General features: G+C 35.8%; 1 protein-coding gene across 2 annotated transcripts in view; it reads left to right on the top strand.

The window, feature by feature from the left end:
* The window catches only part of LOC111516680 (neuroligin-4, X-linked), a 108,450-nt gene extending 94,062 nt beyond the window's left edge, over positions 1–14,388 (top strand). Inside the window, exons 11-13 of one of the 2 annotated variants that reach the window (XM_074176630.1) lie at positions 73–215; positions 2,977–3,220; positions 13,731–14,388. In XM_074176630.1, the coding sequence (XP_074032731.1) occupies positions 73–215; positions 2,977–3,220; positions 13,731–14,140 (797 nt within the window). In that variant the 3' untranslated portion in view covers positions 14,141–14,388. Of the gene's footprint in view, positions 1–72; positions 222–2,976; positions 3,221–13,730 lie in introns of both variants that reach the window. The other variant, XM_074176629.1, reaches the window with a different exon arrangement.
* Positions 14,389–15,602: the final 1,214 nt, after the last annotated feature.

Below are 15,602 nucleotides of genomic sequence, written 5' to 3'. Positions count from 1 at the left end.
ACCTGAAACTACATTCATTACATCTTTAAATCAGATAATAACAAGTTGATCTTTATAAATCATATTTTTTAGGACCCGTTCGACCACAGTATAAAGAAAAACCCCATTTCGTCCATGTTGTTGCTCTCCCTCCTCCTGAGCCGTCAACTATATCGAGTTTATCAGGAAATATTTTGCCCGTGCCTCTTCCACCAAAATCGGATACGGCCCTACAGGTATTGGTTCGTATATACTGTTTTGATTTTCTGCGTGTAGTTAACTATTTCTTTATTTCATTTTCACTAATTACATAGACGACTTATTCATTATTGACTGATATTCTCTACCGAGAGAATACAAAAATACAACCTTGTGTAACCCCAGGGATCCATATTGTCTCAAACCCTCTTTTTATTGTATATTTATTTATTTATTTATTACACAAATAGGGATATACACAGAATAAATCCAAAAAATATCCTCATTTTACATGTGAAAGATAGTGAGTAAACAAAATATAAATGCTAAGTACATTACACTATATAGTAATGAATATTAACAAAAAACTAAATGAACAGTAAATGAAGAACCGATAACTAATTATAAATATCTTAGACGTTTTGGTGAAGAGGACCGACACTAAGTGGGAAACATCTGTATACCGAAAACCCACTCATACGGGACAGTATCTGAACCACGAATCCAACCACCATCAATCGACTAAAAGAGGAATCATCAAGACTCTATTAGACCGTGCTTTTGGGCTCTGTAATACGAAGGAAGGTCTCGAGAAGGAACTAGACATCATTAAAAATGATCTTCAACGGAATGGCTACTCCAAAGCGATGATAGAAGAGACTTTGGCTGAAAGACAGCAGGAGCCTCGCAAGGAAGAGAAGCCGTCACAACCAGTGCTTGCACTTCCCTACATCAGAAGATTATCGGAGGAGATAAAAAGAATTGGTTCCAAGTACAACATCAGAACCTGCTTCAAATCCGGTAATACTATCCGTAGTAGGCTCACGAAAACCAGGCCACCAAACGCGGACTGCGATTTCAAGAATTGCATTTACCGGATACCCTGTGAGTGCAAAAAATCCTATATTGGTGAAACTAAGAGGCCATCGAATGTTCGCATTTTCGAGCACAAGAAACACACACAGCGAGGGGAAACCAGCAAATCAGGAATAGCAGACCATGTTTGGACCCATCAACACAACATCGAGTGGTCCCAAGCTGAGATCTTGCACAGAGGGAACATTGGTTTAGGAGAAAATTCAAGGAAGCCGCATACATGTTGTCCAACAACGTATTCAGCCAAGCCAGCGTAGAAATACGCAACATATGGAAACCCATCATCAATCGAAAAATGGCCAACTCCCGCCAAAACGGTCATCTCCCACGGAACCAGTGAAGCGGAAAATGGAAAGCGGGGATAAGTGAAAGTACTCGAATGACCTATAAATAGTCATCTCTCGGAGGAATCAGTCCAGTCATCACCCGAAGACCCCCTCGGAGGGGTGCGTCCAACGACCCTTATTTAGATAGAGAAAGTAGGTCAAGTGGCACCTTGTTTTAAAGATCTTTCGAATACGTTTACATCTCTGTTGAGAGAAAATTTTTGTAACGATTAGTTTTCGAGATAATTTGAAGATTGAAAGGTATTTTTATTGAGTTCAACTCTTTTTAAAATGAATCAAATTGTTTTTAAGGTACAATTTGCGTTCAGAACTTTCATAAAAAAATGAATTTTTGCTTTTTATGACAACCTGCTAATACGTGTCCATTTGATTTCGTGAAAAAGTAAGAATTATTTGTTTATTACGAGGAGATTTTTTCGGGGGATGGGGTTGGTTACCACCCTTACATTTTAGGTAAATTGAGTGGCACCTCCTTATGAAGGTTGCCTTTTGACGTGGATATTTTATGCTTCTGATAAAAAAGTGAATCATACTAAAAACTTACCTACACAACGAATACAACCTGCTGATTTCCTTGAATGCTGATGACACAGAAAAGTTTAAAAAACTGCTTTAGCGTTAATAACTCCCAATAATTGTTTTTGAAGCAAACACAAAAAAAGTAACACCTAATAAGGGTAACTCACATAGGAACTTTAGAGTAAATGTTCAAAATGTGCGCCATTTTGCTCCATGCAACAATGAAGATTTTGTTCGAATTTCGCTCTTATATTATTCAACATCTCAGGAGTTATAGCTCGGCATTCATCAATAATTCTACGACGTAATTCATCTAAATTGGCTGGCTGTGTAGCATAAACTTCAGACTTCAAATATCCCCACAAAAAGTAGTCCAGTGGTGTTAAATCTGGTGATCGTGCTGGCCATTCAATTGGACCTCTTCTGCCAATCCATTGTCTTTCAAAATGATAATTCAAAAAATTTCGAACCTGCTGGGCATAATGGGGTGGTGCACCGTCTTGTTGAAAATGGATAAATTCATCTTGTCATCTTGGATCCTGTTCGATTATTTCAACTATACGAGATTGTATTGCCTCTTCAAGAAGTTGTAAATAAGAATCACCGGTTAAATTTCCATCAATGAAAAATGGACCTATAATATGATTGCCTAATATTCCGGCCCAGACATTCAACTTTTGGGGATGTTGAGTATGTACTTCTGCGTATTGTTTTTGGTTTTCATCCGACCAATAACGGCAATTGTGACGGTTCACGCAACCATTTAAATAAAATGAGCTTTCGTCCGAAAAACAGATGTTATAAAGCAGCTCGGGATTTTGTATCAATCTCTCACTCATGCCCTCACAAAACTCCTGTCTTCGGTCAAAATCATCCTCATTGAGTTCATGAACAAGTTCAATTTTTAAAGGATGGAATTTGTGGTTTTTAAGGATTCTCCATGCGCTCATATGGCTTATTCCGGCCATTGCTGATAAACCTCTGGTACTTAATATTTTCATTCGATGGAGCACATTGATAAACTCATTTGTGTATTCATTCATTTTATTTTTTACAGGCCACAACTACAGAATGCCCTCCTGATAACACAATTGTCCTGCCAAGTCTGAACAAGAATCCAAACAATCTTTTGAGAAAACTGGCCTCAAGTCATTTCCAAAGTTATACGACCGCACTCACCGTAACTATTGGAGTGGGATGTTTCCTACTATTATTGAACATTATCATATTTGCTGGAATATATCATCAAAGGGATAGAGGAAAAAGTGAACAGAAGCAAAAAGAAGAGCAAGAAAAAGCAGGTGTGGTCTAATAATTCTACCTTCGTTCGAAAACGTTGACTCGTTTTATTTGTAACTTCCTGTATGTTGCTTTCACAAACTCATTGTAAATTTGTCTACAGAACACAACTCTTTCAACAACACGATTTTGTTTAGAAAATAACGCCAACATTGAAATGTCCATTAAGTAATGACGGGTATTTATTTATTTTATTTATTTATTTATTTCATACACTATTCTACAGGATGAACCCAATTACAGAATAGGGAGTAACAGTGGCATTTACAAGTATGTACTTACATAATTCAATTTGTAAATCTATATTCAATTGTAAAATCTAAAAATTAACATATTCTTGTTTACCTATGTTACGTTTTGCCCGTGGGTTTGACAATAATTGGCTACAATTTACAATTGAACTCCACTTTATTCCACTGCTACACTGACAATACAACACAAACACTTCAACTGAAACTTCAGACTAATAATTAAATGTATAACGCCTCATAAGATCACTTCGCCCTGCCCTTTCAACTAGAATTCTCCCATCTGCGTGTTGGGTGTGCTTATATATCGCGATGGAAGTTTCTGGAAGCCAAAAGGGAAGCCTCTCGTAGCGGCGCGATATCCAGAGTCATCGACAGGGGCAAGTCAAGTTGAGCGCGAACTTGGCCAAGTCAGAGTCGATTGACGAAGGTCAGCGGCGGCCGGCGTTATTTTGTTCCAGGGATGATTTACAGCAATATTTTTATCTCCATTGAAGTTTCACGGTTCAAAAATATGGACTGAAAAAACTTGATTTATTTATGTTGAGTAATGTCAAGAGGACTCCAATTTTATACAGTGTGTCCAAGAAAAGGATCCTAAGCATGGTAATCTCAGTACCTGTTGGAGATACAGCTTAGGTTAAATTAGGAAAAAGTTGTGTTCTTTAAAGCTTATTTACATGCCGTTTAGAAACTTGAAGAATTTTCATGGCCTGCTGAGATATTTGGGAAAAACGAGAATTTGACAATATCAATTTTATTTTTTTCTGACTTTATTTGGAAAGATATCAAAAAACGAATAACACTTTTTCATTGGCACTTTCAAGGTACTACACGATGGTATTTTTAGTTTTTATATCCGACGTTTTGTTTTCAAAAAACCATCATCAACTTTATTTTTTCAAATAGCCCGAAAAAAAAGTACACCCTGTATCTGATTACATTTTTTATTACGAATTCAACGATGTAACACATGCCATTGTTTTCTTTTTAGTTTAAGGGAAAATTGCATTTTTTCTATTTTTAAAATGTATTTTTAAGTAGGTTAATAATGATTTTTTTAAAGTAATGAAAACAACAAAGAAATTAACGCATTTTTTATTTAATTCAAAGGAGGTGTTCAAACAGGTTTCCGTTATTTTCCAAACATAAGTATGATCTTCTAACTGTAGAACTTAAAACATCACGTAACATCTCTGGTGTAATACTGTTAAATGCGACAGTTACACATTCTCGAAACTGCTGTTCGATTTCAAAAGAATTTTGGTAAACCCGGTTTTTAACAAAACCCCATATGAAGAAGTCCAGAGGAGTTAAGTTAGGGGATCGCGCTGGCCAAGACACTTCACTAAAGGTTCCAATCCAGGAAATCGCTGCGAAAGATACTCTCGAACTTGTCTAGAATTATGTGCAGGAGCACCGTCTTGTTGAAACCAACAGTTATTGACCTGTGCCAGAGGTAAATTATCTAAACAGTCTTCTACATAGTTTTGCAATAAATGATGGTATCGTTCGGCGGTCAAAGAATTATAGTAAAAAAACGGACGTAGTATTTTAGTTCCTAAAATTGCACACCACATATTAAACCCAAAACGTTCTTGATGTCTTGATATTTTCTTAACACGCGGATTTTGCTGAGCCCAGTAATGCGTATTGCGGCGGTTGAAGATACCATTATTAGTGACCATACTTTCGTCGGACCATATTATTTTTGAAGGGAAATTATAATCTTCTTCACACGCGCGTGTATACCATTCGCAAAAATTTCGGCGCCGTTCGAAATCCCCTGGTTTAAGTCCTTGGCAAATCCTAAATTTATAAGGGTGATATCTATTTTCACGCAAAATAAATTGAGCTGTGGATTTGGCTACTCCTACATTATTTTCGATTTGCCTAGTTGATATTTCAGGGTTCTCAACAACTGCTTGTAAAACATTATTTTGGGCTTCTTCTGAAGATTCCTTTATTCGAGATAAAACAGACTTTTTAAATGAACCATATTCTTTTAAATTTCGAACAACAACTCGACAAACAGGCTAACAACAACGACAATTACTATTTTATCGTGTGATTAAATAATATTTGACAGGCTCGGTGACAGGTATTTACGTCAAAGCATTTGTTTGCAACGCCTACTTAAAGATTTTTTTAAAAATAGAAAAAATTTAATTTTCCTTCAAACTAAAAAGAAAACAATGGCATGTGATACATCGTTGAATTCGTAATAAAAAATGGAATCAGATACAGGGTGTACTTTTGTTTCGGGTCATATAAAAAAATAAAGTTGATGATGGTTTCTTGAAAACGAAACGTCGGATATAAAATCTAAAAATACCATCGTGTAGTACCTTAAAAGTGTCAATGAAAAAGTGTAATTCGTTTTTTGATATCTTTTCAAATAAAGTCAGAAAAAAATAAAATTGATATTGTCAAATTCTCGTTTTTCCCAAATATCTCAGCAGGCCATGAAAATTCTTCAAGTTTCTAAACGGCATGTAAATAAGCTTTATAGAACACAACTTTTTCCTAATTTAACCTAAGCTGTATCTCCAACAGGTACTGAGATTCCCATGCTTAGGATCCTTATCTTGGACACACTGTATAGAGTAGTATTGGATATCACTTTTCTAGTAGAATGAGGTAGTGAACCTGTCAATTTCATTGCTATGTTCGTTTTTGAATTGATAAATAATTTCATGAAATAGGTATTCCGAATTTCAGCAATGAGGTAAAAAATGAGGTTCACTGATTTCTCTAGTACAGTTTCATCCTCAAAGTATGAACCATACGGAAAACTTATTTATCAAGTAAATTGATGGATGTAGCCGTTACTACGTGGGAGATCATAATGAAAAGAGAAATGAAAATTTCTGTTTTTTTACCACTTTTAATTGTAACTAACGTTACTGCAGTTTCGTCCTATATGGACATTCTCCAACTAATACAATAAACTAACAATGATTCATTACGTTCGCCAATATATACCATTCAGGTACTTGATTGAGTACCTGAATTTACAGTTCATAATGCGGATGTGCCAATTGAAAAACCGGAGAGTAAATTGAATCGATTTGATCATTCAACAGGTTGCACCCGCAATGTTTATGCTTGTAAATTTCCAAGGATTCTAAATGATTGAGTTTGTATCCCTTTCTTCCATTGTGCATAATTTCCGTATCGTTTAGATTCGGAAACTTGTGGTTGCATGCCAAGAGGTTCGTTCCAACCAGCGTCAGAAACAGTTTCTGACAGTCAGGATTCTGCGCAGTAATGTGATTGCGTTCCAACGTGAGTTTCCAACCATTAGTAAACTATCAGTTTTCTGTTCCATCCAAGATTCAAACCTGTTCGAAATCTATCAGAATGGTTTGAGGATTATCTTCTAACCATCAATCTGACGCATGCGTATTCCGTATTACTGTTTCTGTTTTATGTTCATGCAACTTACAAACAACATAACCTGCAAAAATTGTTATAAAATAAATTATGTATTTGCTGGCGCAGGAAAAATTAGGAATTATTTAAGTGAACCTAAAATATGAACATCTTTAATTACACAAATTAATTATTGCGGTGACCTCCCAGTTCCATGTTGATTAGTATAGAGATATAAAATACTGCAACCTTCTTTTACTCTCCGAAAATACACTTGATTAGATTTATTTTTAAAGAATTGAAGGGGTTATATTTTTAGGAGTGACATTCGTTGTGGAATGTTTGAAATACAAACTGAGTAGAGAAAAGTATTTTCTGTTTAATTCAGTGTTCATATAGAAGTACTTGTTTCGAAATAATTTTTTTTTCTTTCGTGTAATTCAATGTTTATATGAAAGTAGCTGTTTCAGGAGGACATTCTTTCAGTTTGTGTCTGAAAGTTACTTCATTGCATGATCTACACATCCATGTATAGAGTTATTTATTTTCAAATTGATTACTTCCTTCCTTTCTTTGGAAGATTCCCTCATCCCCTTTTTTTGTATCAAGATGGAGTAGTAGAAATCCAAAAACTTTCTTTCCCAAATTATTTTTAAAGGTTATGTTGAAATTCCATGCCGAACTTCAGTTGAACTATCAGCTGTTCCAATCAGAAATTTCAAATTAATCAGAAACCAATATTTACCAGACATGCGCGTTGACAACGATTTACAAACAGTTGGAAATCTCTTTGTGACTCAAGGTTGGAACGAACCTAAGGAATGGTTTGAAAACGTCGAATCATTTTTTGCTAGTCTGAAGGACCTTTCATGTTCAGCATTCTGTTTTTGGAAATTTCGGCCACGATGTCCCACATAAACACTTTTACACTCCGGACACTTAAGCTTATAAACTCCAGATTGTTCCAACTTTTCGACCTCATCTTTGGCATTGAAAAGGAAATGAGATAACCTGGCATGTGGTCTGAATGCTACTTCGACATTGTTCTTTAAGAAGAAACCTGCGATGATTTCTGTTCTTTTTCCAAAATATGTTAACGTTACCCATTTCTTGATTTCTGGTTGTTCCACCTGAGGATATATCAATCTGTGAGTGAATTTCCGGCTTTGTTTCCTCCTGACTAACTTCTGGATAGTATCTGCGTTCTGCGTTGAAACCATTATTATGATCTATCTGTGCAATTCTATCAATTTCCCTAGCTAGATTGTCTGCAGACAAAAGCAGTGCGAATTCTCTGCGCAACATTGAGTTGCAGGCTGCTAATTTATGTCTGTTTGGATGGAAAGGATCGCTTGGGATGGTGATGTCTGTATAGCTAGGTTTTCAGAAAACATTGAACTCGAATTTATTCTGATTGTGTATAATGGCCACGTCTAAGAAATTTATCTGTTTCTCCATCTCTGTTTATGACATTCATGAACAATCTCAATAGCAACATTTAGTTCACACTCGGAACCATAATACCAAAAATATCCTTGAAATGTAGACGAGGGGTTGAACCAAAACTTGGGAGATAACCAACCAGAACAGAAACCGTGACAATTCCCTGGGTGAAAATAAATCCTTCGTGTACAACATCCCTATAAATGTTTTTTTTTATAGAAACTGTCCTATATTGTCGCTAGCAAGAGAATGAAAAGAAAAGTAGGAAAACTCACCTTCTGTGAAGGGTTTTATCTTGTAGCAAAACAGGCGTTGGCGTGGTACAAAGTATTCAAACACCAAATTGTCGTAAACGTTCAATATATGCCTCTATCAAAAGCCAGGACGTAGTGGTTGATAATAAGATGGGTAGGACAAAATATCCACTAAGGATCATTCAACAAATTCAGGATTCGTCAGCCGAACAAAACCAGAAACGCCTGTAAGGCAGACACCTGTCGTTTTCGCGAAATACAGGGCTTTTCATAATGAGCGTTAATTAGCCGTTTCTGACAAACTCAATATGACCTACACGCCTGAAATATTTCAGACGAAGCGGCGTTGTCGCTTCTACTATAAAGTAGCGGCTTCTTTGATTTCTCAAATGGAACACCCCGTATATAATATCATATTATGATTCATTATCACTTTGTCAACAAATTCATATACTATTTCCTTTTACCTATCTATTACCGTTTAGAAGATATAAATTAATTTCGATATTTTTTTTACCAAACATGAACTTTTATAAATGCTGATAATCTTGAACTCCCTCTCTGCGAGTCATATTTTCATTTGCCTCATACAGGGTCTTCAAAAAATGCAGATACTTTGATCTCATGAAAAAATGAGTGGAACTCAATTTTTTCAAATGGAACACTCTGTATATTTCAACATTTTTGAGCTCTACATCCAATTTTAGATTAACTTTGTTCAGATAATACTATTTCTATTTCGAACCGTTTTCGAAATAAATTGTTTCAAACGGAAACTGACGTGGTTTTCTTGCTCGTTTTTTTGAATTCATCACTTATTTTGGATATTCAACATTTTTTTTATACTAAGTAATATTTCTTCAGTTTTTTAACTGTCTCAGGTCAGTCAATTCGAAATTGGTATGTATCTACCTTATAAAAAGTTACAATTTGTATCCATTGAGGTATTGGTCTCTAACGTACAACAGTACACATTAATATTTTTTAATAGTGTGCTTTGGAAAAATGAATAAACCAATTATTTAACGTCAGACTTTCGTTGGTGGTTTTGACTGATTGTGATAGCTAACAATTATAATAGAATTATGTCAAGATTAGGTTACAGTAATGAAGATTTCTCTATTTTATTATTAATTTATGGTGAGTGCAATGGAATTGCAAGTAGAACATGCCGAGTATTTTATGAAAGATATCCACAACTTCCGAAGCCGAATAATAATGTAATAAATCGACTACTAAAAAACTGTAGGTTGAATGGAACCTTCCGTCCAAAAATCATTCGTGAGAAGACTGAAGTGGGTGATGATGACAATGGTATAACAGCATTTCCAAATGCTTCTCTGCACGAGGCTGAAAGGGAGATAGGTATACCCTACGTGACAATTTGTCGAATTCTTAATAAGCATAAATGGCATCCCTATAAGTTCTACTGTGTCCAACATTTGAAAGAGACTGATTTACCTCGTAGAGTGGAATTCTTTGAATGGTTACTTGTCAAGATTCAAGAGGATGAACATTTCCTTGACAATATCATATGGACAGATGAGGCCAAGTTCACAAAAAATGGAGTTTTCAATAGACACAACAGTCGTTATTGGGCGCCAGAAAATCCTCATGTTGTCCGCCAAAGGGGTTTTCAAGAAAGATGGCAATTCAATGTATTTTGTGCCATAAAGAATGAGTAAAATTTTTATATCGAGTTTTATGATGATAATTTGAATGCATCAAAATATGAACATTTATTGAGGAATGGAATTCAAATGATTTTAAATAATAGACCAGAAAGAGAACGTGTATGGTACCAGATGGATGGTTCTCCACCCCATAATTCTCATTCAGTCAGCGAAGCTTTAACCGAAATCTTCGAAGACAGATGGATTGGTAATAATGGACCTTTTCGTTGGCCTCCTAGAACACCAGATGGCAATCCATTAGATTATTTCGTGTGGGGTTTCATTAAAAATATGGTTTACTCTACTCCAATAACAACAATGGAAGATATGAAATCGAGAGTTACAACTGCTTTCAATAGTTTGACTCCAGACTTGATCAGAAGCGATACACATGACAATCTTTTGAAGAGATTACATGTTTGTTTAAGTAGAGGTGGAGGTGTGTTTGAACATATTCTGAAATACACTGACGATTAAATTGACTCATTAATTTATGGGTTTATTATTTTCAGTTCGTGTTTCAGCGTTAATAAAACTATTATTTGAAGAGAAGTTTCATTCGATGGTTGAGGAGTATAGGAGTATTTAAATAATTATCTTTTTATTGTATTATCTGTGACTAATTGAGAAACATCAAATGAAATCTGTCTTACAAAAATGAGTGATGAACAAGGAAACCATGTCAATTTCCGTTTGAAACAGTTTATCTCGAGAACGGTTCAAAATAGGAATAGTATTATCTGAACAAAGTTAATCTAAAATTGGATGTAGAGTTCAAAAATGTTGAAATATACAGGGTGTTTCATTTGAAAAAATTGAGTTCCACTCATTTCTTCATGAGATCAAAGTGTGCATTTTTTGAAGACCCTGTATGAGGCAAATGAAAATATAACTCGGAGTGAAGATCCTCTTAGTATCACTACACTCCATTTCGAATTTGATCGTTTTAGTGCAAGAGAGTTCAAGATTATCAGCATTTATAAAAGTTCATGTTTGGTAAAGGAAATATTGAAATTAATTTATATCTTCTAAACGGTAATAGATAGGTAAAGGGAAATAGTATATGAATTTCTTGACAAAGTGATAATGAATCATAATATGATATTATATACGGGGTGTTCCATTTGAAAAATCAAAGAAGCCGCTACTTCATAGTAGAAGCGACAACGCCGCTTCGTCTAAAATATGTTTGGCGTGTAGGTCATATTGACTTATGCATACTGTGAAATTTCCAGGTTGATCCGTTGAATAGTTTGTCAGAAACGGGTAATTAACGCTCATCATGAAAAGCCCTGTATACCATCCTAACTGATCAGAAAACAATTTCTTTTCTTCTTCTTCTTCTTTTCTGAAGATAGGGTACTAGCGTTTTGCCCTATCAATATTTGCATGTTCCATGCATGAAGGACCAATCTGAACAGAATAAAGTAATGGTATGTTTGGTTGTAACTGGTCAGACACCCCCTAAAGCTAAATTGGCCACACTGACGAAAAATGAAACAGTTGACAGTCAAAATATCATCAAACAGCTGACAATTAAAATTAAACAGAAAATACCAACTCGAAGACACGCCTTGTGAAACTCATTCATAACCAAAACATTTGAGATTAGCGATGGGACTTTTATAAGGTGTCTATGAATGAGGTTAGACAACCAACTTTACATATCTTTATTTGTTATTTTCACGTTCGCTGAGGGTAGGTCACCACATAGTGGAATCCATGTTGCTCTGAAACTTTTTTATTTATTTACAAAATAAAGCGGCGAAAATTTACATGCTACTATTTTTATTATATATTTCTTCATTTCCAAGAAACTACAATGGTTTATACAGGAAATTATTCTTACATGAATATACACACATCGGAAAAGTCTAGGGATATTTTTATAACATACTAAATATCATAAAAATAAATGATTGAGGTCGTTTAATTTCGATTAAATTGGTACACTCGACCACCCTGTAGATTTCTATGGGTTGAACAAAGCCTGCAATAACGGTAACTAATCTTTTATCGAGTTTTTTACAAACTGTAGGTTTTCGGCTAAAATGAAAAATCGGAAAGTGTCGAGTTTGTACATTCTATGCAGTTCTTGCTCAGCAATTAAACTGGAAATATTGTGCTTTAACATGGAACGCCATCACTTACCATTGGCTGAGATGAATAGAGCTGTAGGGCTTCTTCAAGGTGGCATGCGACAAAATGATGTAGCTCTTCGTTTGGGGGTCTCCCAAAGTGTTATCAGTCGATTGTGGCGGCGTTTCTGTGAAACTGGCAGTTCAGCCGAACAATATCCAGGGCGAGGACGCGCTACTACTGCAGTTTAAGACCGATTTTTGGTCTTAACCGCAAGAAGACAACCGACAATCACAGCACCTGAGTTGGTTAACGTGTTGCAGCAGACGCACCAGGTAACCATTGGTCGTGATACTGTCACAAATCGACTGCATGAAGCAGATCTCCACAACAGAAGGCCACTTAGATGTCCACCTTTGTCGAGAGGCAATCGCGGTAGAAGATTAGAGTGGTGTCAAGAACATCAAAACTGGGATGCAAATGATTGGGCCACAGTTTTGTTTACAGACGAATCCAGATTTGGATTTCATCCAGATTCTCGTCGAGTAAAACTGTGGAGACGACCTGGAAATGATGAACGTTTGAGACACGTCCAGGAAGTCCACACATACAGAGGTGGTACAGTAATGCTATGGGGCGGAATCATGATCGGCGGCAGAACCGATCTCGTTTTTCCAAATCGCTCCCTCACAGCTCGACAGTACCTCGACACCATTCTTCTACCTATCGTCCGTCCGTTTGCTGGTGCTGTTGGTGAAAACTTCCACCTAATGCACGATAATGCTCGTCCACATGTCGCGCGTCTAGTGACTGACTGGCTCACCAACGAAGGAGTTGATGTATTGCCATGGCCAGCACAATCACCGGACCTGAATCCCTTCGAGCATGTGTGGGACATGCTTCAACGAAGAATTACTCCGCATATGGGGAACATTCACACAACGTTTCAATTGAGAGAGCTTTTAATCGCTGAATGGGCAAATGTACCTCAACAAGACATTGACAATCTCATTTTGTCGATGCACGATAGATGTAGGGCCGTAATAAACCAGCGTGGAGGCCATACTTTGTACTGATTCCAATTTTTTTTGTATTACGATTTTTTTCGGAGTGCCAAAGAAGAGCCATATTTTTTTTAGTTTTGCTTATATGCGCACTCAGTATTTTTGACCATTTAATAAATTTTGTTGTAAGTTACATTCGTTTAATAATCACCCGTCAACTTTTTTTTCCCTAAAGCGATCTAAAAAAAAATATTGCCATTTTTAAAAATATCCCTAGACTTTTCCGATGTGTGTATAACTTCAAAGGCAGCTATTTCAAAATTGATCTGAATAAAGCAGTGTTAAGTTGGCTGCTAAAGCAATTACTTAGCAAAAACAATTAAAATGATATTTCAGTTAAAACACTTAAAACTAGTTAATGATATATTATTTATAGGGAGTTGCAGCAGTTCCTCGATGGATTGTTATGAAAAAGGCTTATCTTCTGATGAAACACCTATATTCAGCTACGAAAAAAGTTGCCGAGTGACTTTCGACCACCAGAAGTGTGAAAAACCGCACAGTTGCAACAACAGAATACAAACAGGAAGCGAAATCACAGAGATTCCACTTCAACAATTCAAATCTTCTCCTCCGCCCGCCAAGAGGACAAACGACTCTCAAACTCATCCACCTGATGTGACCAATTCTACCAAGACCTGTAATTCCACCACACCCTCTTCGGCCCCTCGAATACCCCAGTGTGAGGAGAGAACCAATCAAATCGGAATACTCCGGCCAGCTGGTATGCCGCCAACACCGGGAACTGTCAAAAAGCGTGTTCAAATTCATGAAATATCTGTATGAATATAATTGTGTATCTGTGGATGAAAAGAAAACTATCTGTGAATACAATCTTAATACACTTTCATCAGAAGGAAGTGCCAGAACAGTGATAACATCAATGAATCGGGCAATTCTGTCGAAATCAATATTCTTGTCGAAACATGAGACGAGTACAAATTTGTGATGTCTATGTGAAGTGTTTGTGTGTATCTAATATTTATATAATGTTATTTTATGAACAGAAATAAAATCATTATTGTTTATAAAAACTATGTGTCGTATTTGATAATAATTATTGGGGAAGTGGTTCCAAAGTGGGTCCAAACTTTTATCTAAATATTAATAGTAGAGAATACAAATCCTGACCACAAGAGGGCGATGACAGTACGATGTCAGTATTTAATGTGAGTTGGTGAGTAATGGTGAAAACTGGGTAGCTAGCAGTCGCTGACTAGCAGACACAGAAGATCTTTATACAGGGCTTTTCATGAAGAGCGTTAATTAGCCGTTTCTGACAAACTATTCAACGGATCAACCTGAAAATTTCACAGTATGCATAAGTCAATATGACCTACACGCCTAAAATATTTCAGACGAAGCGGCGTTGTCGCTTCTACTATAAAGTAGCGGCTTCTTTGATTTTTCAAATGGAACACCCCTTATATAATATCATATTATGATTCATTATCACTTTGTCAACAAATTCATATACAATTTCCCTATACCTATCTATTACCGTTTAGAAGATATAAATTAATTTCGATATTTTTTTCACCAAACATGAACTTTTATAAATGCCGATAATCTTGGACTCTCTTGCACTAAAACGATCAAATTTGAAATGGAGTGTAGTGATACTATGAAGATCTTTACTTCGAGTCATATTTTCATTTGCCTCATACAGGGTCTACAAAAAATGCAGATACTTTGATCTCATGAAAAAATGAGCGGAACTCAATTTTTTCAAATGGAACACCCTGTATATTTCAACATTTTTGAGCTCTACATCCAATTTTAGATTAATTTTGCTCAGATAATACTATTTCTATTTTGAACCGTTTTCGAGATAAACTGTTTCAAACGGAAACTGACGTGGTTTTCTTGCTCGTTTTTTTGAATTCATCACTTATTTTGCATATTCAACATTTTTTTTATACTTAGTAATATTTCTTTTTGATCCAGTTTTTTAACTGTCTCAGATCAGTCAATTCGAAATTGGTATGTACCTACCTTAGAAAAAGTTACAATTTGTATACATTAAGGTATTGGTCTCTAACGTACAACAGTACACATTAATATTTTTGGAAAAATAAATAAACCAATTATTTAACGACAGACTTTCGTTGGTGGTTTCGACTGATTGTGATAGCTACCAATTATAATAGAATAATGTCAAGATTAGGTTACAGTAATGAAGATTTCTTGAATTTATTAATAATATATGGTGAGTGCAATAGAATTGCAAGTAGAACATGCCGAGTAT

This window comes from Leptinotarsa decemlineata, unplaced genomic scaffold (genome assembly GCF_025532065.1).
Source record: "Leptinotarsa decemlineata unplaced genomic scaffold, Ldec_3_MD MMD2_tig00001973_RagTag_RagTag, whole genome shotgun sequence".
Lineage (NCBI taxonomy): Eukaryota > Metazoa > Arthropoda > Insecta > Coleoptera > Chrysomelidae > Leptinotarsa > Leptinotarsa decemlineata.
Note: the sequence above shows the minus strand (reverse complement) of the source record. Positions and strands in the feature narration are given on the sequence as shown.